The 25,466-nt window shown below is 39.2% G+C and overlaps 1 protein-coding gene across 1 annotated transcript; it reads left to right on the top strand.

Moving 5' to 3' along the window:
• On the top strand, positions 1-24,521 carry LOC134531414 (protein takeout-like). Its single transcript, XM_063367116.1, has 6 exons — positions 1-97; positions 14,218-14,313; positions 16,799-16,949; positions 17,519-17,658; positions 19,958-20,107; positions 22,683-24,521. Exons 1-6 carry the CDS (start codon positions 10-12, stop codon positions 22,832-22,834), a joined length of 777 nt encoding a protein of 258 aa, XP_063223186.1. The 5' UTR covers positions 1-9; the 3' UTR covers positions 22,835-24,521.
• The last annotated feature ends 945 nt before the right edge of the window (positions 24,522-25,466 follow it).

Genomic DNA, 25,466 nt, shown 5'->3' with positions numbered 1-25,466 from the left:
GCTCCGACCATGGCTGTCCACGCCGCCTCCCTGACAGCCCTGCTGGCGCTGGTGGCGGTAGCCGCCGCCTCCATAGCAGCCCACGACGTGGCCCCTCGTGAGTATGCTTCAACCGCGCCGCACAGCTAGTAGCGCTGCACGCTACTCTTAGATCAGTCTTCTGTGGCTTTACCAGAACTGTGCGCCGCCCGCAATACCACTGTCCATCGCCCCGAACTGAGACCTCGCGATGTTACGTTTGTTAACTCTTAACCCCGTAACTACTGTAATCGTAACATGGAGATAGGAATTGTCAGAGGAACGCTTGCTGTGACGTAGTTGAAGTCACTCTTTAACCTCAACCGTCGCCATTTTGTTCCGCCCAAAACATTGCGGAAATGGTGCTTGACGTCTGATTATGGTTAGTAAGTATGAATTAGGATCACCGTCGTTAAAAAACAGTCACTTGAATAATAAAAAGTAATTTGAAAACAGTTTCCGCTTGCAAAAAACTACACTTCAGCCAATTTTTTGGGCGTCTTAAACCAATATGGCGAAACAATTAGCAGAAGAAGAAAAAAACGGTTTCACACTCTTACCATTTAACCATGCCACTAAACAATACTACACGTAAATAATTTTGCAAAATTTTTAAAAGTTAATGCAACGAATACATTATGTCAGAGGGTAGATTTAATTCAGTGGCATTTAATTACTTGTTATTTTCTTTAGTTTGCTTTGAGGCATGCAGTATCACGATATCTGTGGAACCTATTCTCTTTGGATTCCAACCAGGAATTCAAGTAATGCGTTTGATTTTGAAAGATACACGTGCATGTACTAAACATATCAAAAACACCTCGACCGTTTTGCACATACATGAACTAAAAAATTATATTGGTCATACCTGTCTACCTACCAAATTTTATGAAATCCAATGAACTGTTCGAAAACTACCTTTGGGCAAAGTTACATACAGAAATACAAATTCCAGTCGCTCTAGTTGTAATAGAAACCTCACTAAGCTTGGTCGAATGCACACAATTTTCGAAATCACTAATTATTTATTTTCTGCTCACTACAAAATTTGATCAATCAGCTGTTTGAAGTATTATCAAATACTTATAAATCACTGTTTTACACTCTCATTAAGGCTAAAATACTTAAATTTTAGTTTCACTCGTATTATTCCTAAGCACTTTTTACCTTCAAAAGCTGATTTGGAGTTTAAAGAAGCGCGAATGCTTTAAAACGCATAATATTCTGTCAATGCTGTAAGCATTCGCATTTGAATTGTCACTCAACACCTCATTCTTGGACAAGCGGGAAGCTGTGGCGTTTCTTACGCATGGCAAGTAGAGTCTTGTAAAATTATTTTATTGAGTTTGACAATAGTTTTTTTTTTTTTTTTTTTTTTTTTTTGGAAAAAGAACGAAGACCTCCAATAACTCAGAAAAGTATTTAAATAGTTTAAAATGAACAGTTGCAGACGGAAGCTGAAAATTTGAAAATGCAGTAGAATTTGTCAACGAGGGCAGAAGTTTGTAGCGGTGTTTGACGACAGGAATACAGTGGACTCTCCCTATAACGATATCCAAGGGACCAGCGATTTTCATCGTTATAGAGAAAGATTGTTATACAGAGAGAAACCTATTTTTAAATCTTGGATGGAGTAGTGTGCTGAAATAAAACACCATATTAAACAGTATAAATACAATATACAGTACTATATTTACATTGTCCACAAACACACATATGTACATATGTAGTAGTAAATTACATATGTATATGAAATGATACAATGATACAGTGTATACAATCATTAGTACATATGTAGTACTCTGTATTTAGAATGTCAAAATACGTACATACATAACACAACAAGACATACAGTTCATACAGTTTATTGGAAGAAGTCTTTTAGCGTCGTTTGCCTTTTTTTAGTTTTCCACAGCAATGACCTCACTTTATCTTCTAAACGACCAACATCTTCCGTAGCCACAGGATCATCTTGGTGAGTAAAGAATCTTCTCAGTACTTTAGCAGCCTCCAATGCCTCTTTTGGAGTTGGGACCGGTTCTGGTTCAGGCTCCTCCTCTGGATCAATGTTTTCCTGATCACTATCTTCATCAACACGAACAGAATTCAGGATGTCTTCGTCTGTAACACCCGCTGCTGTAGCCACTTGCCCATCGATGTTTTCAAAATCCAGAAGCTCCTCTTCTGAAAATGTTGTAGGAAGCTCCAGCTGCTGAACCCAAACGGCCAAAGGCAAGTCATCTTCATCATCTGCTGGCTCGGGATCTTTCAGCCATCCTGCATGCTTGAAGGAATGTCTTATGGTCTTATCCGTTACCTCTGCCCATGCCCTACTGACCATTTGTATGGCGTCTAGGATCGTAGGTTTGTAAATTCCCATTAGACTCGACGAGTTCCATTAAAAGCCTGCGCCTATAATGACTTTTCAAACTTTTGATAACACTTTGGTCCATGGGCTGAAGGACACTTGTGGTGTTGGCAGGTAAGAAGCAGAGTTCTATGTTTTCGAGGTTTTCAATCATTGGATGTGCAGGGCAGTTGTCCACCAAAAGCAAGATTTTGTTCCCCTTCAACTCAGAATCTCATTTTCTCAACTCCTCTTCAAAAATTTGAGACGTCATCCAAGCACTTTTGTTTGACTTGTAGGTGACAGGCAGACGCTTGATGTTTTTTAAACAACGCGGGTTTCTAGATTTGCCAATCACCAAAAGTTTTCTCTTTACCGATCCTGTCATATTGGCCGCTACCAAAACTGTAATTCTTTCTTTTGACAACTTTCCTCCAATACACTTTTCTGATTTGAATTTTAAAGTTTTGTTTGGTGTCAACTTGTAAAATAGACCCGTCTCATCAGCATTAAAAATGTTTTCGGCTGAATAACGAGCCTTAAGATCAGGCCATACCTTTTCTAGCCAGCCATCTGTAGTGTTCCTATCGACGTCACGAGCCTCCCCGTTGATCTGTCCATAATTAATGTTGTGGCGCTGCTTCCACTTGCTCAGCCAACCTTCAGAAGCCTTAAAATCAGGAATGCCAAGCTCTGTTGCATAAAACTCAGCTTTCATTTTTATCAAAGGTCCAGAGAGCGGTATGTTATTTATGCGTTGCTGTTGAAACCACTGCAGAATAGCACGGTCTAAGTCTTCATACTGAGGTTTTCGCATTTTCTTTTTATCCCCATGCACATCTGCGTCAAGCCACTTGCGCCTATCCTTCCAAATGGTAGCCACAGTCGATTGGGAAAGCCCCGTTCGCCGCACAACATCAGTTTGTTTTTCACCATTTTCAATTGCTTTAACTAATGACACTTTTTCATCCACGGTGAGCACTTTCCGCTTTCTTGGTAGCATAATGGTTAGAATAAAACTGATAAAACACTCATTAACTTACACGGTGCAGTAAGGTGTACAAAAACAGCTCCGATATGAACAGCCAGGCGTGACGTGGCTAACTGAGTAAACTGACTGAGCTGCTTGGCGCGCGCTCAACTTCCCCACCACTGAACTGCCACCCCCGTGCCGATTAGTGGACTCGACCACCCCCTCGCCCGCCACTGACCTCCCACCCCCGCGCCGACTAGTGGACTCGACCACCCCCTCGCCTAAACATTGGAAATAACCGGTTACGGGCATTGACCTTGAGTCCAACTGGCGATCGCTCGTCAAGTGGTACGACTGGAAATTTGGTTTTATCGTAATGTTTTACTGTATTTTGATTAGTGTTCTAAGTAAATACATCGTTATAGAGAGTGAACGATATCGTTATTTAGAGAGAAAAAATATGTTGTTCTTATGGTAGACCAAACGTTAATGTCAATATCAATCGTTATAGAGAAAGTATCGTTATAGGGAGAATCGCTATATGGAGAGTTCACTGTATGTAGACTGGCTGAACATATTATGTCATATAGGACTGTTGACTTATTACCTAAGCGAAGAGTACGAGTGGGATGGGCTAGTTTCAGGACAGAAGTAGACATTGAGATGCGCTAAGCTAATCCCAGGACTAATATTCAAACAGCAATATGTTTGTGAAGAGACATGTATCCCGCGAAAACATTGTCCTGGTTACATGTACCGAGCTCATTGTAGCAAATATATTTTCACACAAACCATGATGGATTGACATGAGGATTAAAATAAGAAATGAATTTTTTTCCTTTTATTTATAAAATATTTATAAATAATAATTATTTTAAAAATATATATTTTATTAATAAAATTAATTAATTCAAATATTTACTCCAGCCTAAAATATGCATTTCTTCGCCAAGTAATAATATTAGGTGTCAGTTACTTTGTTATTAGCTACTTATAGTCTTTTGACGTGCAGTGTGTTCAGTAGGATAACCTTTCTCTATTATCTTCCTTACATTACAACTAAAGAAATAAAGTTTTTAAAGCAGCGTTTCTTTCTTGAAAAAACATTTGCCGCAGTTTCTTGCGAAATAATGTTTGTTTACTCTTTCACTAAATGCTTTTGCAAGGTGGAGCACATTTAGAGTTACGGTAAATGGATGTCACGAACCTTATTTACTCTTTTTGGAAAGATTTGTTTTATCGACGAAACTATAAAAGCACATTGCAAATAGCATTATACTATACTGCTGCTAAACTTCTTCGGTGTGTTCTTACTGCTGGTGCCAGTACTATTAATAGTACTCGTTTATTTATATATAGACCCTTTTGTTGTGTGTGTGTTGTCGGGACGATATACACTGGCTGTCATCTATTTTTCAAAATATATATATAGACATATATATATGTGTCAATGGTACTGTTATGCTCTTGTACTCTGACCCTTAGAAACATGCAAAAAAAAATGTTATTTATCATAAAACACACACTCTTGGACACAGGTAGCTAGGTAACATATATCAACACATAGGGATAGAATTCAGGTTTTTATTAATAATAAAAATTGCTATTCATCAGGGACAACTAACATATGTGTAGAGATAAAAATCAATATTAATATAATTAGATAAAAAAAATCACAGAAAAACAATCCTAACGATACTGAACATGACTCGTGGATATGCGCTTATGTAAATTAAAACATCAGGAAAATACGTAGCACACATGAATCGTTCAGAAAAGTTCGTTAGTGTATGTTCAGAAAATAAATCAAATGATGTTTTTACGGACGCATTCTTACATACCAGAAAATGTTTGAAATCATAGCACAATTAATAATTAGTATGATTACTGTTTATGTTTATATTTGGGTTCGTATTTGCCTTGGCTTAACTCAGTTTATATGGTAGAGACACGAAACTTGTACTCCCATTTCACCTCTGGGTATCACAAAATAAAATAATAATTTAAATCTTGGAACTAATAATTCATGACGTAGTTCAGGATAATTGACACCTTTTACGTGAAAACAAATCAGTTTGTCGTCAAATCGGAGTTATTTACGACGAAATTACATACAGCTGGGTATGTCTATGGGCGATACAAAATGCAAGATCTTTACTTACAGATTTTCACTCCTAATAACATATCCGTCAGAATATGCCCTTATAATCTTACACATTATTTATTTATACGTCGTTTAAGCTCATCCTGAGTGTCGGATGGCATAATCTAGCTAGCTATATTTCAAATTTAAAATAGGCCTCGCGCCTTTGCGTCGGCATCAGACGCCTTCATACAACCAACCTCTTAATTAATACGTTCTAGACGCCTCACATCTAAAACACGGCCTCTCATTGGCCGAAACCAAAATCGGTTAGCGTAATTTACAATATAAATACCGTAAATAACACTTATTAATACAATTGAAAACACAAAAATGCGGTAAATTTAAAACGAAAATTTCCAACAATGAAAATTTCTTTAAGTAATACCCCGAATAAAATCATCGTTTATTCGTTAAGTTCATTAGTCCTTAGAGGGGTATACTCAATTGACTGTCCATATAATTCCATTTCAGGTCATAGAGCATAGCTCTCGTAGATATACATAATTAATAAAAAATATATTTAAATAACTTTTGCGGGCGAACAATATACAAATTAAATAATAAAATTTCATAATAATAATAACAGTCAATATAATAAGTTTTCATAAATAATAATATCATTAAAATAAGTCATAACTTTCTGTGCATTATGAAAATAGTAACAGCACAGAATTGCCGCCCTTGTCAATCATATTGAACTGCAATCGTTGACCTATTCAAAACAGTACAATGTGATTGGCAGTTTACCGTCTCTCTCGCACTATGTACAACGAATAGCCTTGTCGCCTAGCGGCGCGCGCACCACACATAAAAAAAAACTTGGAGCGACCGAGCTCCTTCTTCTCCTCCTTTTTATTTATTTTTTTTCTATCGTCCTTTCGACCGTTACACCAGACAATTCGCGCAATTTTAATCACTTTGCATCGTGTCGTCGCCGCTAGCAGACCTGCGCTCGAATGGTCCACGGGTTTTCCCGCGCAAAATCTTCTCTGCTGGACCTGCTACAGCTCTCCGACGACGTCTACTCCCTTGAGCCGCTCCTGTTGAGAGGGACGTGGGAGGACATATTTACTGTAAGTAGCAATCTCATATGGCTGTAACGGGTGTATGTACATGTGAGTCAACAATGTGACGTTCTCCAGGACACGTCATGGCAGTGGATCAACGTCCACCCGCGGTGCAAACGACATCCACGGCGGCGGCTGAGGAGGCATCGGGACAGCGCCCGACCTCAAAGCGGCCAACACCAACACCTGCTCCACACCAGACGTCGGCGGGTTTGGCGTGTGGCGGCTCGCAGTACCGGACACCACGGCTCCTAGCTCCGCGGCGAACATCTGCAGCGGCGGACTGCGGCTGCAGCTGCCGCCCTAACTCACGAACACGTGAGAGGCGGCGTCGGGACGTCTGCGGTGCTGCTCGTGTCGGCGGAACCGCCCCTTCTCACAAGGACGCACTCGTCGGGTCCCGTCACTGATAGGTACACAGCCGTTGCGAACTGTATTGTGTACGTTTTAACTAACAAGTGTCCCGGTCTTTAAACAGTCTTAAAACTCTTCACTCATGTGTGAATCGTGCACTTGTAACGCACGAATGTCGGCAGGCTAAGACATCTTCTGTGCTTAACGTAGCCTATCCACAAGCCAGTTCAGTATAAACTAACTCTATTAAAACAAATAGTAACTAATGGGATCAAATAACATCAGATATTAAATAATAAGTATATTAACTTAGGCAAAACATTCAATAACTTTCAAAGTGAAATTGTTACATCTTAACAATAGGTATCATTAGCTAGATAACATTCAAGCATAACTTTAACTAAACTTATTTTCATGTTAATGAAAGGGTTTGTGTACATCATTGTTAGGCATCCTTATGCCTTCAGGTTGTACCTGTATTATTCTATTTACAATTTCATTATGCATCTCGTACATTTCCATAAGCATCATCTCACACTCTTTCATAACTTCATAATATCAACAATTGATAAAATTAATAATTCTCATTAACATCTCATATCATATACATAAAATCATATTTACAATATCACTTCAAGGAACATTTCATATATTACATAATTAAAAGCATTTGTTTATGTTAGCAAACAAATCAACAATAGTTTTGATTTCGTTTAAGTACACGCATCATGTGTAACTTGTGCTTGGAAAGGGAACGCACAGTGTTTCCTTTTTTTTTTTTTCTCTCTTTTATCGCAGCTTTTCGCTCGGCGAAGGCGGCCTTTCTTTTTCTTTTATTTTACTCGAGTGTCTGGTGAACTTTTATTTCTACCATTTCTCGCAAGGTAGTATTTTTTTTCTGTAATCAGCTGGGTTCTCATATAACGCAAACAGCTGTTTGGAAAGTGTATAGCAGTCTCCCTCTCATCTCAACCATTAGTTTCGTTTTCAGGCATCCGATGCGGGCTTCGCAGGATCCTGACTGTGTATTCATATCATTCAGAAATTTCTCTGATAGGAATTGTTTCTTGTTAAAATCACTTGAGATTCATGATCTCGATGAAAAGGATAATTCTATCCTGACAAAGCCAAGTGAAACAAAAAAAAAATGCTTTCATGATAGCTTGCAAATTTTTTTATTTTTTTCTTTTTTTTTCTTTTCTGGCTGGCTCAATTTTGCAGTAACTTAGTACTTGTTTATAATACAGCCTGCTGACATTTATTGCAACAGTGTACTAAGTCCGCGACATAGTTGTTAGACATTGAGTTTTTCAGGTCTTCGTTTGACATCATATTCGCCTACTCGACGATTACAAACATAAACAAACAAAATCTCAAGTTCCACGTTGAATGAAATTAAAATCTTTTGTATAGTTTTTTTTTTTCACAATAAATGACACAGTCGTTCGTATATATCTTGTTATCATTTCATAAATATCATTATTAAAAATAACCAAATCAAATTAATTTAAAGAAATAGCTTTCTAATACTGAGTTGATTTGTATGCGAAAGGAATGCATACTTTTCTACTCTGCATTCAGGGCAGAATGCAACCCTATGAGATCATTTGCAAAGCCCTACTTCAATCATAGAATTCGTGTAAAACAAAAGTATTACATTTGCAAAAAAAAAAGAATATTTTTTTTTTATCTTCTTCTGCAGCAGTGTTTAATAACAGAAAATGATAAATCTCGGCGATTCTTAATAAATTCAGTGGTGTGTTGTGCTTCGGAAAAAATGGAGTAACCACATCAGTAATTCAAGGTAACCTTATTATTATGCTAGTAGTTGCAAAGTGTTCATGTGCTTCTTAGATGCTTTGTAGAACAGTGCTCACCCATGTTTACACAGCTAGGCCATACTTCTCTCACACAAGTTAGTCGACAACACACAAGCTTGACATTTCTTTTTGCTAGTTAGTATGATAGTACTTACAGATAGGCGCATCTCATTACATAGATTCAGGTATTACTGTTAGTGAACTTATACTCACACGAAGAATAACGCAGACCAACTGACAAACAATAATATACACATAATACACTATTAAATTCGAAGATTCATTACATCTGTGTGGGTGGCATTTCACTTCACCTCACTACAGGCAATAATAAGCGGGAATTGCACTTCCGCATCGACGCGACGATAATGTACCAAGCGGGTATCACACTTCCGCTACACATTAGGTACCTGTCAGTGGTTGCAATACGCCTCACATGGCGTATCAAATTACACAGTAACCATTTAATACCTTTCACATTTATACTGGTCTGGTCCTGGCTCTGACCTAGACATTCCGATTGCGCTCAGCTGTTATAGTACCTATACTCGTACTATATAGGTGTTTCACTAGCTTGTGTCGAACTTGTTCACTGGGACACAGGTTTCTTGTAGGCTCTCAACTGCGAAATATTATACCGGCCTACTGGTCGGCCTGTAGATGGTTCTCCCAGAGCATAACAGTTCTCTTGAACTATGTCAGTTATGACATATGGTCCGTCGAAAAGCAGAAATAATTTCCTGGTGACATTCTCCCATGCCTTGCTGACAGGAGATGTTTTCTTGAGCACAAGGTCGCCGATATTAAATTTAGACAATTTGGATGCTGGTTTCCTTCTTCTTCGTACATCAGCTTCTGCTGTGAGCTTCATTCTTACGAATGCTTCCACTTCTTCTCCTGTGGGTAGTCTTGTCCTTTCGGGCTCCTTGTCACAGTGGGGTATAAATTCAGGGTTGATCGTACAGAGATCCTTAATAGTTTAACGTGCCAGTGTTGGCACGTCCACCTGGAGCTGGTGATCTGGCTCCTTCTTGACGATTCCATTGTCGGTTCCCTGCTGCTTCAGACACAGCAGCTTTGAATTCTGCTGCCACCTGATTTGCTGGTCCCTGGTTGTAGTACATCGTCTGCTGAGATGTAGACGGTGCAGCAAATGGTGGTGGGAATGTTGTCATCTGTGTGTTTCGGTTGTACGAAAGGTGGCTGTTCTGGGCATGGCCGCCACTCGTCTCGTGAGTCCTGGGGGCATAGTGGTATGGCGGGCGGTAGTCCTCAGGTTTGCCGTTGTAGCGGGGCTCGTCGGTACGGCGGTACTTCTTGCAGTACTCCAGCTCGTCTTCTGACGATGCTCTCCGGCGGCTGTCTGCTGACTCCCTGGGTGGCCGTGACTCTGGCGAGAATGATCTTCGCTTGTTGTGTCGGTAGTCCCCCTGCCTCCGGCGGTGGTTTGCTTCGTCATCGCTGTGGTAATTCCTGGAGTTGGACCACCACGTCTTTCTCTTGTAATAGGGGGTCTTCCTGTAGCCTGTCTGGTATTGATCGTTCCGGCTAGGTCCTCCTCCTCTTGGCTGCCAGTTCATTGTGTTTACCGCTGCCTGTCTGAGCTCCTTGGGTTTTCCCTCGCGATTCTGCCAGTAGTTGTGGACTGGCTGTTGTCGGTGGGGCTGTGATACCCTCTCACTCTCCTCCTTGGTATTGGGTGCTCTGTCCATTTTCTCAAGTTTATCATAATTGAGAAGGCGCTCGCGGAACTCTGTCACATCACGGTACGGCAGGCCTGACAACTGCTTCTGATACTTGAGTGGAAGCTGCGTGAGGATGGCCGCGATGAATTCATCATCCGTCATGGGCTGATCCAAGTAGCGTGTCTTCTCAAACATTGCTGATAGATGCGCTTCCAAGGACGCGCACTTCCTTGGGTCATACTTCTCCGTGTGAAGCTGTGCACGGAGGTGACTCTGTATTCGGATGTTCCAATACTGGTTGTGGAACAGGGACTGGAACTGGGCGTAACTATGCGTTGATGCACTCAGCATCTCCCACCAGTAAAATGCCGGTCCTTTCAGGGCGCTGTTGAGACACTTCAGTATCTCTGTATCTCTCAAATGAAAGGTTGAGGTGTATTCCTCAAATCTTTTCAGAAAACGGATGGGGTTCTCTGTAGCTCTGCCAGCAAACGTGGGCATAACTTCTGCCCAATGCTTAGCTGGATGGTGCATGAGCGTGGCCGCATCAATGTTGGATGGGCTCAATACAGGGGTTTCTCTGGGCAGATCCATTTGAACGGTAGGATGATTGTGGATGGGTAGCAGTGGAATTGTGTACATCTCACTGGGGTACGGTTGCCTGTCTACTGGGGCAGTCGGTACAGTTGACACAGGGGCTGTGTGTGACGGTACATGAGCTTGGCGGTCAGCTGACTCACTCCTGGGACTGGGGTGTACACTAAGGTGCTCGATTCTATCTCGTAGTGTGGCAGTAGCCACCTCCATGTCCTCCAGTCTATGTTCGAGATGCTGGAGATGTCCTCGCACCTCCTCCCTAGCACTAGCTTGTCCCTGGTGTTCATTTGAGATCATATTTCGTATGGATGTTACATGAGTCTCCAGACTGTCCACACGACTACTGTTCTGTGATACCTGCTCAGATATCTGCTGGACCTGTTCGTGTTGCTGGGCCAGCCTAACCTCAATGCTGTGTTCCAGGCTCTTTAATCCTGAGTTGGTCTGATCCCTCAGCGCTCCCAACTCAGTCGTAAGCCTCCCCATTTGAGTATTGTTCTGTTCTAATTTTGCATTTAGGGATGCATTATGCTGCTCCATTTGAGTATTGTTCTGTTCTAATTTCGCATTTAGTTGAGTATTACTCTGCCGTAATAATTGCATGAGTGCTTCCAGTGTCACAGGTGATGTAGAAGTATTATCTGGCAATGGTGTGATGTTAGGGACAGTGGCCTCCCTTTCCTCCTGCTCCCCTGTTGCTGGTGACATGGGCCGCCCTAACCTCTCAGTCACGGTGGTAGAGTGATCACTAGGTCCCTCCACACAAGTGTTCACTGGTGAACCCCCTGCTGATGATGTCGCCGTGTCACTTCCTGAATTCCCTGTGTTATCGCAGTCTTCACACATACTGTCATGCCTACTCCTGAGCGAGTATGTGGGGTGGTTGTGTGCCATGTTATTATAATGGATTAGATACACAATGCAGGATCAAATGACAACTTGAATTAAGGTGCGACAACTCAGTGTCAACACACTCGGGCCCCACGTTTATGTGCGCCACTTTCTATACTATACTGCTGCTAAACTTCTTCGGTGTGTTCTTACTGCTGGTGCCAGTACCATTAATAGTACTCGTTTATTTATATATAGACCCTTTTGTTGTGTGTGTGTTGTCGGGACGATATACACTGGCTGTCATCTATTTTTCAAAATATATATATAGACATATATATATGTGTCAATGGTACTGTTATGCTCTTGTACTCTGACCCTTAGAAACATGCAAAAAAAAATGTTATTTATCATAAAACACACACTCTTGGACACAGGTAGCTAGGTAACATATATCAACACATAGGGATAGAATTCAGGTTTTTATTAATAATAAAAATTGCTATTCATCAGGGACAACTAACATATGTGTAGAGATAAAAATCAATATTAATATAATTAGATAAAAAAAATCACAGAAAAACAATCCTAACGATACTGAACATGACTCGTGGATATGCGCTTATGTAAATTAAAACATCAGGAAAATACGTAGCACACATGAATCGTTCAGAAAAGTTCGTTAGTGTATGTTCAGAAAATAAATCAAATGATGTTTTTACGGACGCATTCTTACATACCAGAAAATGTTTGAAATCATAGCACAATTAATAATTAGTATGATTACTGTTTATGTTTATATTTGGGTTCGTATTTGCCTTGGCTTAACTCAGTTTATATGGTAGAGACACGAAACTTGTACTCCCATTTCACCTCTGGGTATCACAAAATAAAATAATAATTTAAATCTTGGAACTAATAATTCATGACGTAGTTCAGGATAATTGACACCTTTTACGTGAAAACAAATCAGTTTGTCGTCAAATCGGAGTTATTTACGACGAAATTACATACAGCTGGGTATGTCTATGGGCGATACAAAATGCAAGATCTTTACTTACAGATTTTCACTCCTAATAACATATCCGTCAGAATATGCCCTTATAATCTTACACATTATTTATTTATACGTCGTTTAAGCTCATCCTGAGTGTCGGATGGCATAATCTAGCTAGCTATATTTCAAATTTAAAATAGGCCTCGCGCCTTTGCGTCGGCATCAGACGCCTTCATACAACCAACCTCTTAATTAATACGTTCTAGACGCCTCACATCTAAAACACGGCCTCTCATTGGCCGAAACCAAAATCGGTTAGCGTAATTTACAATATAAATACCGTAAATAACACTTATTAATACAATTGAAAACACAAAAATGCGGTAAATTTAAAACGAAAATTTCCAACAATGAAAATTTCTTTAAGTAATACCCCGAATAAAATCATCGTTTATTCGTTAAGTTCATTAGTCCTTAGAGGGGTATACTCAATTGACTGTCCATATAATTCCATTTCAGGTCATAGAGCATAGCTCTCGTAGATATACATAATTAATAAAAAATATATTTAAATAACTTTTGCGGGCGAACAATATACAAATTAAATAATATTAGGTGTCAGTTACTTTGTTATTAGCTACTTATAGTCTTTTGACGTGCAGTGTGTTCAGTAGGATAACCTTTCTCTATTATCTTCCTTACATTACAACTAAAGAAATAAAGTTTTTAAAGCAGCGTTTCTTTCTTGAAAAAACATTTGCCGCAGTTTCTTGCGAAATAATGTTTGTTTACTCTTTCACTAAATGCTTTTGCAAGGTGGAGCACATTTAGAGTTACGGTAAATGGATGTCACGAACCTTATTTACTCTTTTTGGAAAGATTTGTTTTATCGACGAAACTATAAAAGCACATTGCAAATAGCATATTTTTTTTTTGCAAAAGAAAGGTTGTTAAATATGGATTACAGGGTTTACACTCTTACAGACGTGCATGGTGGAGGGTTAAATATTATCTTTTCTCTGACTGACTCGTTATAATTGATTTTCAAGAGAAATATTTTTTTTTTTTCATATTTTTATACAGCCATAATTTATATTTAGCAGTGTAGCCAATTTGTTTTTCTTACCGTTGTGTTCTCTGAGTTAATGAATATCTTTGTAATGAAAGGCTTTCAAAAGAACACTTCAGTAATAAAAAAATATTAGCTGTATTTCTGAAGTATGCATTCTAAACTACCAAATCAATGAAGCTTATATGGGCATAGTTTGTTTCTTGATAATTTGTAAGTAACCCACTGTTTTGCTTTTCCAGTTATTTAATATTTATAAGGGTATTAAAACTCCCAAAAATGCGTTCTTGACGTTATGCACTTTTCTTTTCAGGAAAAAAGACCGCAGAACCCTTGAAGTGCAAATTGGGTAACAGCGATTGCATAAAAGATTTTCTGCAGAACGATATTATTGGAAAATTCAGTCAAGGTAAGTTGCATGCACCACCGATTCAGGTTTCGTGCATCTGTTCGCTGTGATTATTAATTTCTCACTGGAAAAAACCGTGTACGAATTTTAAATCGTGAAAATTCCTCCAAACAATTAATAACCCAGGCTCGTGTACTCCGAGAGTTGTGCTCCATACATTAAGGCTTGTTTGCTCTTAACTTTCAAACAATTAACGATGGAGGTGTTCTGAGTATTTATTGCTTGAAAATAGAATGATTAATATTGTAACCTGAAAGGGGTGATAGTAAATATATAAACGAATGACTTGAGTGTGTTCAACACATAAACGGGTAGAGATTTGTTTGAACTGTTGTCGTCAATACATTTTCTCGGGGGATGTTTCAGTATGTGTCTCTGCCTGCATCATTAATTTTTAAACAGACTCTTTTAACATTAATTTATATTTAGAGTTCTAAATAATCCAGATATATAGTTCCAATTCATTTTACAAAATAACCAAAAAATAAATTTATGCTTCATTTGACGAGTTATTTCAGGCACTACCCATATACATGTAATACACAATAAAATATGTGTTTAAATGTTCAACATACACATGATATTCTACGACTGTCATTTTAAAACCACTGCCAGAAAACAGAATGAAGGAAAACTATATGCATATACATAATCACAGAAATTTAATGAAACAGTATAGTGAAAATTAAAAAAAAATATTATGTATTATTATCCGGGTTCCCGCCCACTCGGACCAAAGTCAAGTAATGTGAAGCTCTATGAACATAAAGCTAGCGCGTGTTTGGAAACTTCACGGCGCACTATCAGACTGGCCCCTGAATCTCTATGCAAAGAGGCGGTGAGTCGTGCTCGCCGTGTTGCGTCACGTCAGAATCTTAAGGGGTCCGCGTGAATGGGGTAATTATTTAGATTCGCGCGGTTAAAGCAAGAAGGCCTCGCGACCTTCAGGACTCCAAACCACTTGCAAAGACTCGGTGATCACGAGTTTGAGTCGCGTCGGACTGCTTGGATCGAACCCGCTACCAGGGCCGTCAAGGATCCTGATAACGAGACGTATTTGCAGCGACGTAAACAGTTGTAACACTGACAAATGTTCGCAGCCAGTAAAACGTACGCAGAAAATAATATTTCTTACTTTCAGGGCCCACATTATGATTTCTCCTATCATCCCAGGTTGCATTGTTCGCAGACTTTTGAAGTTCAAAATTAAATGGTATAATACTGCTTCTACAGAGATACATTTTCTGTATTACATAAATTGTAGTAACGTTTAAAACCAAAATTTCTTAATTTTTTTACTTACGTAATAATGTACCGTGTGTTTTTTTTACTCACGCAATTATAAACATAAACATGAACATGAATTGTGTGTTAGTGGAAGATCCGCAGTCAGGAAATTTACATTACTTCGATTAAAAACCCGTAACGCAGTCAATCGGGACGTATTCTGCGATAATTTCGCCTTAATAAGTGAAGATAGTGTGTGACATTTGGATGTATTAATGAAAACTTCGTTTGCTCCATATAAGATGGTCAATATTTAAGAGATATTGATATACATAGGATAAGTTTTGATCCAGCAAGTTATATTTAAAAATTGAGGTAGCTTCATAGAGCAACCTTTTCCAAAGGTCGGGATCACTGGTTACTAAGATTGTATTAATTTCTCATAGATATCTAAAAATATTTTTGAAACTAGCGGTACCCACGACTTCATTCGCGTGGACAGAATAGTTCTCACACAAAAGGTGGAGAGTTACTTTAAACTCTAACACTGAATGACAAGCAACACACAGCATAGAGATTTGAAATTTGGAGGAAATATTCCTCGAGTACTCTAGGGGTGCATTAAGGAAAATGTTTTTGAAATAACTTTCCTAAAGGGGTGAAAAGTGTTGGTAAAATTTGTGCGACGCGAAATACCACTCACTTTCTAGTTCATCCCGAATTATCTGGAACTATAAGACCTACTGACTTGAAATTTGGCAAGTACATTCCTTTGGATACATAAACAGCCGCTAACAAAGGAGTTTATAATAATCATCTCCCAAGGGGGGTGGGGGTTGATTGCGGAGGTATTAAAATAAAAATTTACCTTATTCAATGCTACTGCACTGTTGGTACTTTTTTTTTTTTTTGTATATTTAGCTACGACTATTGCATTGATGATGCCTTCTGCGTGTCCTGAAGAGTCTTTTACATTTTTAATTCTTTATTCACTTTCAGATATTAATCAACTACCAAAGCGGATTGTGGAGGCGTTTTAAGATCAACATTTGCCGTCTTTCAAGTGTACGTCTTACAGACGTGACTTGATGCATAAAGCCCGGGCAGCCCCGGGTACTTCAGCTAGTATGTAATGATTATAAAAAAACCAAAGACAGGCCCTTTTTATTTGATTGATTTGTAATGATGTGTCGACCGACGTCCCTCGCGGCGACGAGGCGGGCAGGTGAGGCGGTGATCGCGCGCTCTCTGGCTCCAGGGTTCCCGGACTACGGCGTCAAGTCCCTCGACCCTCTGGAGTACGGAGAGATCTCCTTCAAGTACGAGGTGGGCGTCGGCACCAGCTTCGTGGTCACGCACAAGGAACCCATCCTGTACGGGATGGGCCAGACCAAGGTCATCGACGCCAAGTGAGTGTGCCTGCGGGGCCGTCTGGTTTTCCGCCACTGCGCAGTTTTCCTTTCAAGTGCTGGCATGCGAGTCCCTCTCATTACATTTCACGAGCTAAAGACAGCTCGGGACTCGAGTACGCAACCTCACTAAAAACTATTGAAACTTTTAAAAAAAAAATCACCTTAAACACTGAATTTAGTCTTGGCTTTCATGCGATTTCTTCCCCTGCAGTAGCTTCAGGAATTAAACTGTGTTTGTCTTCACAATGAGTGAAATACGTACTTGATAAAGCCACGGCATTGTATTTTATCATGTAGCTAGAAACGAATTTGTAAATACATATGCATGCAACTGTATCACAAGGCTTTGTCGATCTCACCACGAACAGACCCTGAGGTGGCCTTCTGCAGACTAAGGCGAGACTTTGTTTGTTGTGATCATTTCGACCCAGCCCCACTTTGAAATTCCCGATGGTCTATTTTATGGAGGTCGAGTTATTAGCCAGAGTTTCACATGATGTGAGTGTGTGTGTGTGTGTGTGTGTGTGTAATGGCGAGTACGTGTAAGAGCTGAGTGGTTGCCGCAGGTCGACTCTGAGCGGCTCCAAGTACACCATGCAAGCACACGTCCTCACCCCCAAGTACCTCTACGAGGGATCGTACACCTGCGTCGGCGAGTGGATGCTGTGGCCTTTCAGCTGGAAGGGCAAGTTCAACATCTCCCTGGGTGAGTCCGGCCGTGATGCTGCGCCGTGTTCTGCACGCGAGTGTTCGAGTCCCTCCCGAACAGCACCGGTGCGCGCCGCGTGGTTCCAGCTTCGCACCGACTGATGCTTGCGCTAGCTGGTGCTGCGCTTCCAGTTAGAAACAGTCCAAGTGACCTCGGTAACGAGTAAACTCGTGTGTTCTCACGTTGCAAAAAATACACGTATGATACGAAATTTGGACACGAAATTGAACGTAGAATTATTTAAAATAAGGTGGAGTGTGATAAATATTCACAAATTGTGTTTTTAACTACATTTCCTGACGCGAACCACACGTTGTTCTCGCACCCTCCGCTACATTTTGCTGCCGGATCAGCTGAGGGTGAACGCCCCTCCCCACCCCCATTCAAGGAAGGAGAGGGGAGGAGTAGCTGGTGCAAACTGTTCCCCTCTGCCACCTTGCCCGCCGAACGACATTACACCCGGCCCTTGTACATTCCACGACGTTGCCTTATATCCACACGAAAGCAACGGTCATGCTTAGGGGCAGGCATTTTTCGCGAAATTTTAAACTATATAATGAAACAGCTCCAATTAAATGGAAAAATACTTGAAAACAAATGCTAAAACCCGGCTTTGGACCGGATTTTCGTCAAAGAATTGTATTAAAATACTGCCAATATTTTTACAATTCACTAAACAGTTAATACTATAAAGTTTTCCTTTGGCTTTGTGAACTTTGATTAACGCTATCCACCACAGATGGCAGAACCGTGGTTGTTACACATTTCCGTTCCTTGACTTCCGTCGCATTCACGATATTACTCCCACCAAATGCAGTATACTGAGAGCTAAGACGTTACACACCAATAATACATGAACACTGGGTATAAATGAAATTTATAACTGTCAGGTACACACCGAGGTAAGTTTTCAGCACATCAGGAAAAGTAGTAATGTTAAATGAGATGGAGGGCAGCATTTTTTTTTTTTACAGCAACATGTGTATGTTTAAAAAAAATAACAGTTTCATTGGATGAACATAATATCATAACACGTATTCGTCCACAGCAGTGAGGTTTCAGAGAGCTGAAACCTTACACCGCGTAGTTATAGGCAAGTGCGACGTTCGCTGGTTTTCCTAGCGCGGTATCGCCTCTAAGAGCAAGGCTCTGTGCTGGCACGCAGTCTTCTCGTCGTGCATAGGACAACTGTTAACAAATTAGTAACATTATATGGCGGGGAAATTAAGATAATAGTGTAGTATTCTTGAGTGCTTTCAAAGAATGTTTACTGGGTGTTTCAAAGCCAAAAAAAAATCTGAAATTACCCATTTTAGCCATTTACATTCTTTTTAAAAATACAGTTTAAAAACGAAATTAGGAAACAGTACTACTCCCCTGCCATAAGCCTGTTATTAAATGCTTTCCTAAGCTCTGTACATCGTATATGTGCCCAGCCAGGTATAATAAAGACCCTTGAAATGGGGTTTCACAAGCCAATTTGATTTTATTTTAATTTTTTTCATCGTTACTATTAGTTAAGAGCTATTTATGTAAATTTAACACTATAGCTCTTATTCATCATTTGTTGTTCTAACATAAATATTTTCAACAGATGTTTCCTAAACAATTGGGTTTAAAAAAAAGTGCGCAAGTGACAGAACAACAAAATCAAAAGATGTATAGTGTTTAATTTACCAAAAAAAAAAAAATTAGTTGTCTGTAAAGTCGGTTTACGGACGATAGTTTAACGTGACGTCATAACAAAACATTGATGAAATGATTGCATAATTTTATGAATAAAATTGAATCATTTTTATTGAATTATCACTATTTTGTATGGATACAAGGAAGGAGTGAAATGAAATCTACAATTTAATTGATAAATGTACTTTTATTTGCACTCATTAATTCAAATATGTTTATTAGTTCAAAGAAGAGATTATTTTAACTATAACTGTTATACATGTTTGCTATTTAACTTCTTCCAATCTGTGTTATTCTGTTAAGGATAGGATGATGATAGGAAAAGTAGGAAACGAATGGGAGTGTTTCAAGTTTAATGTGCCTCGAAAAAGTCAAATCGATGGTTGTTCCAATCGAGTGGAAGATAGATAGATGCGAATAATAATGAAGTGTAAACGAAAAAAAACAACAGAATGGTGTGTGAGACCCCATCTTCAGCAGGCCCTCGAAAGTGTTCAAGTGCAGGGAATGCCGAGTGCCGAGGAGAGGTGAGGCAGCGAGGGTCTGCTGTTGACTCGCCCGAGCCGCCACGACGACCAGGGACCTCCACCGGGCACTTCCTCGGTTGCAGGCGACGTGCACGACACTTGGACGGTGAAGGCGAACCTCCTGACGAAGGGAGACGAGTCGTACCTGGACCTCGAGGAGGTCACCTTTGACCCCAAGGTGACCACGTACAAGGCGTACGCCTCGGGCCTCTTCGGCGACATGGAGGAAATAGGTAAGCGGCGCCTGACTGACTGACTGTTGCCGAACCCTGATGCTCTTCGACTACTCGGTGTTTGGCGCAGGGTTTCCAGCCACAGCATTCTTCCCTGCTTCGAGAACGCTTTCGCTAGCAGTCTAGCGTTGCTGACATTTATGAGCCCACTAGCTGACGTACCCAGCGCTTCCTAGGGCTTTGCAAATACTTGAAAGACGAGGCATTTAGATTTTTAACGTCCCCGCAACCCGCCTCGGTAACTGATTAAGATCTGAAAGTGAATAAAGAATTTAAACTTAAAAGACGTCACCAGGAGACGTAGAAGTCAACAGTGTAATAGCCGTTGCCATGGAGACGAATAAAGCATCACAACAATGCAACAGCATTGAAAAATATTTTTAAAAAAAACTTTGATCTTTAACGCCCTTGCAACCATCATCGTGAGCTGACTTTTCGTAAAATTATTTCTTAAGGGAAAAGGAATATACTTGCTAAATTTCAAGACTGTAGGTTTCATAGTTCCTGAGAACTCATGATGAGTGAGTCATTCAGGGGTATTTCGCTCCATACAAAATTTACCACCCATTTTCACCTCTTTATGGACGGAATTTCAAAAAATCCCTCCTTAATGCACCCCTTAAGGTATTCAAGGAATATTTACTCCAGATTTCAAATCCCTGGGTCCACTGGTTTAGGATTTGTGTTGTCAGGCAGTCAGGCAGTTAGTGTTAGAGTTTTATTAAGTAGATAAACGTAGAAATGTAAAAACCACAAATAATTTTCTTTTTTATAAATTTTTCAAAATAAATCTTCAAATAGCTTTAAAACTACTAACGCAAAAAATCGTTAAGTGTTTTGATCCTGTAGATTTATTGCATTTAATTTTAAATATTGTTTGTTTGATTTACACAAAAAACAAGTAAATATTACTGTATCGAATAAGGAAGTCACTTTAATTAAATTTGACAATACTTTGATTTATTTCACGTACAAATATAAACACATTCTTACTCGTCATTGCAATATTTACCTTATAATCATAGCTGTATTATTTGTCATGATATTGTAGGAGAAGAAATTTGGCTGGTAAACAAGAGTCGAGAAACCATTCAGGAAATTTATTTATTCATTTTTATTCTGTATGAGTATTCTTTTCGTGATGTTTGTCTAACAAGTTTTAAGCAAATAATAAAAGCACGTTAGGTATTAGAGTATTCGTTTAGGTTATAAACCAGAATAAAATCGCGTTAATAATTAGGTGAATACACGAAGAGCTGCGGAAAAGTGGGTTTTGATTGAAACTTTACATACAAAATAATAATTTAACGTTTCAGATGTTAAATAGCTGCAAAATTTTCCCATCTAAACCATTATGTTCCGTCGCTTCTCATATTGTAGAGAGAAATAGTTTTAAATGTATTCACAACGAGATGAGCTTAAACGTACTTTAAAATACAAGTGTGTTGTGTCAACGTAGTCCAAGAACTATAATTTAACCCATATAAAGTTTTCTTGTTTATAGAATTTCCCGTAACGTAGAATCGAAGAAACGAATGATTAACGTGGACAGATATTTGTTTTAAAATTTTCCAGTCGAATTTCTAGTTGGAGTACAGATTTTCCTGTTTGACGTCTGCGTGGCAAGCGTTTACGGGATAAACACCCATGGTATGAGAGCAGCATGCTTATTGGAGCGCTTGGTTTAGGCCTGTAATCCCGGCTGGCCTCGCGAGGAACTGAGCTGTGACGAAGTGTCGGTTCAGATACGGACTCAGCAGGAAACCAGGAGTGCTCCAAGATAGCGCACTCTGACTCCCCCACGGCGGGTTGGGAAGGGGGAAGCATAAAGCTGGTTTACCAACGAGGGAAAGGGGGGAAAGGGTGAAGTCGAGATAGGAGAGGGATACAGATGTTGCGCCATATTGCGAAAAAAAAAAATTTGTTTCGGTTTTGTGCATAGGAAAGCGTTGAGTCCACATTATGACTGCCATGAATAAAAAGAGCAATATTCCATTGAGCTATTAGTCTATGGAATGAATGTATGTTCTCTGTATTCGAAGTCAACTGGTTAGCAATTTGATAGCAAAATAAATCGCAGCTGCATAAATGCCAATCCATGATAACGGGCTTTTGCATTGTTGGCGTCTACATGGAAACGGTTGCTTGGAGCTCGGGTTAGAATTGTCGATTAGTTAATACGAGGTTTTACGAAAATCAGCTCCCAAGTGTGGTTTAGTTCTGGCAACGCCAGGTACTTCAGCTAGTACTTATGCTATAAATTGTTTTAATATATTGAAAATAACTCGCTTGGAAGAATCGTGAAAATGCAATCATTCTGAACAAACAAGATGCCAAGACATTTGCAAGGAATTATAGTTAAATTTCATTATAACCAAAATAAATAAATGTTTTTCTATGAAAATATGAAAGGGAGTTGAGGGGTCGTTCTCATATTGACTTATAAGTTTTAACGTAGCAAAGCTTGCACAAAAAACCTCCCTTATTTCTTACCCCCCATGCAATTTTCGGGGCGCTGCCTGGGAACTGTGTATACCCGACTACGTCCACAACGGTGTGCCTCGCGGTGTTGCAGGCCAGTTCGCCCTGGAGATGACCAACAAGTACTGGAAGAACTTCTTCGACGTGATGTGGAGGAACGTGGAGCCGGCCGTCGTCGGCAAGACGGTGGAGGAGATTAAGGGCATCTTTGCGAACACGCCGATCAAGAAAATGTTTTATCTGTGATTCCTCCACCCTCCCGCCGTTCTTTTGACAAATAACAAGCTCCCCCTTTTAGACTTCTGACACTGAATCAGGATTACGTTTCAGTAGAAGAAGCTTCCAGAAAACTCGTTAATGTTTAAGGGCCCGATTTCAAACACCATGAAACCACGCACAAGTGTTAGCAATAAAGCCGGTCGGTACTTCAACATTATTCCATGGTTACTGATAAGACGCAAACTCATTTTTCATAATTATTTTAATTAATTCTGTTGGCATTTTAAAGCTCCGAAACTGACGATATGGGGTTACTACTTAGTGGTATTGATTTATTTGTTGATGAGTTTATCCTATCCTCAAAAACCTAAAAAAAACCTATAAAAATATTTAAAAAAAGTATTTGGCCACGCAGCACGCACTGCGGCGGTAAACATACTTGCTTCTGCTTTGGTCTCGTGACTACAACCGGTATGACTGAAACATTGCGCGCCACATTCTGTCCTCGGGAGTTAGAGATGTCGAGACATTGACTGCACCCGAAAATGCCATGCTTGGCGCGCCTCAGATACAACTGCATCAGGCATGTGGGTTTGCTAACACTTTGCGCATTCTCTGAAGAAATAACCTAATCCGTCTCTGCTAGGTCCTTGCTTGCGCAAGATATGTAGCCTGGTATGTAGCCATGAAAAGAAGCCACGACACTCGTCATGTACGTTACGTTCAAAACATCCTATCGCACGTGCTTTCTGATCGGACGAGACAAACGATACAACTAATCTTAATAAATATAGTTCTTGCTCTTGGAAAGTTTGATGCCACAAAAATTTCCATAGTTCCAAAGATATTTACAGGGTAAATACATTTACATTGTTTTATAATATTTCGTCACTACTTTAACACGTTACGGCAAGCATATTGAAGCGTAACATAAACAGGTATACTTTGACTTTTTATTGCAATGTATATATAAATTCTTACGCCAAAATCCAATCCAGAATCTCCCATTCCGAAGTTAACGACTTCAAAAAACCATGACAACGAAAATAGCATTTATCGTTTTGTAAATTTTATTAATTTAATCAATAAGCATTTCTAAAGTTTGTGAGATATTTGAATGTAAGCAATGTTGTTACTTTTTTAAAAAGAGGAATTTTTGGATCTATTTAATATTGATTTAAATATTATAATTTGACTACGAAATATTAATTTTATGTGAATTCTTCCAGTACTGCAATATGTGTTATATCAACTATGATTACATGTGCTTAGTCATAAATGAATTAATTCATGTGAACAATTTTTGTTACATTGATGAAGTGCAGAGTCATTATCCGCTAGATAGCGCAACAGTTATCAATACTGATTAGGTAACACTTAAATGAACTGGGCTAGCATAAGCATCAATAAACCCTTTGGCCTAGATTCCTCCATTCCTGATTGATATACATTTCCCCCTAAGTCTGCCAACGATTACTTTTAGAAAATGTTCAACCCCATAGCATCTCCGTAATTTATATTTAACATATTTTTTATTTCCGTTTTACATTTTATAATGAAAACTTTTGTGTGTAGGACATTGTTCATAGTACTTACAACTAGTTTATAGAAAATATTAATAATTTTGTTTGTAATTGAAACCTCGAGTGATGTATAACAACAGGGTAATATATTATTGTTTTGTATTTTAATAGAAAATAAATTTTTAACAAAACTATTGTGTACATTCTGAATTTATTAATATAAGTGTCACAAAATGTCGGAAATACTTCGTCAGGACAGACACGCATTATAGTATTCCCACATACGTTAGAAGTGACAAACACATTCACCCAGTGGTTAAGTGGTCACTGCATCTGAGTACACTCAATTGAGTTCTTCTTGACGACTGCGAGTGTAAATAAACACTGCCTACGCATAAACAATGATGTAAAACGTGGAGCCAAATACAATCTTCAATACTACACAATTGAGCTTAGCTTTTCCCAGCACTGGTTGTACGCTGAGGTTTTAGGCTTTTTGCCACTATAATTTTATACATGAAATCTGCTCACTATTTGAGCTATATTGCTGTTTTAGGCGCTTCGTTTGGATCTTTCGCTCTACACATATTCACTGTTTTCTTCCCATGATGCTTTACATACTGGTTCATTATAATATTATAATTCATATTATGTATTCAACTTAGGAACTACGTGCCTAAATAAGCATCTCTGAACTATGAAGATTTCGTCTGTGATCTTCAATTACCTTAGCCCATATTTTTTTTAGCTACACAGGTTTAATTTTGTGTAACTGGCATAGAAATGGCTAAATATTGTTTTTATAAATGTGCAGTTTTCGGTCTTACAGTAACCGGTAGGTACAGTAATGATTTTAAACTATATAGTTGTTAACGTTTTGTTAAAAGTTGAACGTAAGTCCAATATGATTGTGTTAAACTCAAATACGCTCCGATTTATAGTTTTCATCTGAAAGGTTAATATTCTTGCGATGTGGTAGTAGTAGTGTCTTCGTATTTGAAGATCTCATGACATGGCCTCGATCGTTGATGCGCAGGCGCGTAGATGAGGCATGACATTTGATTAACAAATTTCTCTTAACTTCATTTTAAGTTTTCGAAAACCTTTGCTTTTTATTCATGTACATATATAAATAC

This window comes from Bacillus rossius, chromosome 3 (genome assembly GCF_032445375.1).
Source record: "Bacillus rossius redtenbacheri isolate Brsri chromosome 3, Brsri_v3, whole genome shotgun sequence".
NCBI lineage: Eukaryota > Metazoa > Arthropoda > Insecta > Phasmatodea > Bacillidae > Bacillus > Bacillus rossius.
This window is presented reverse-complemented; position numbering and strand designations above follow the sequence as displayed.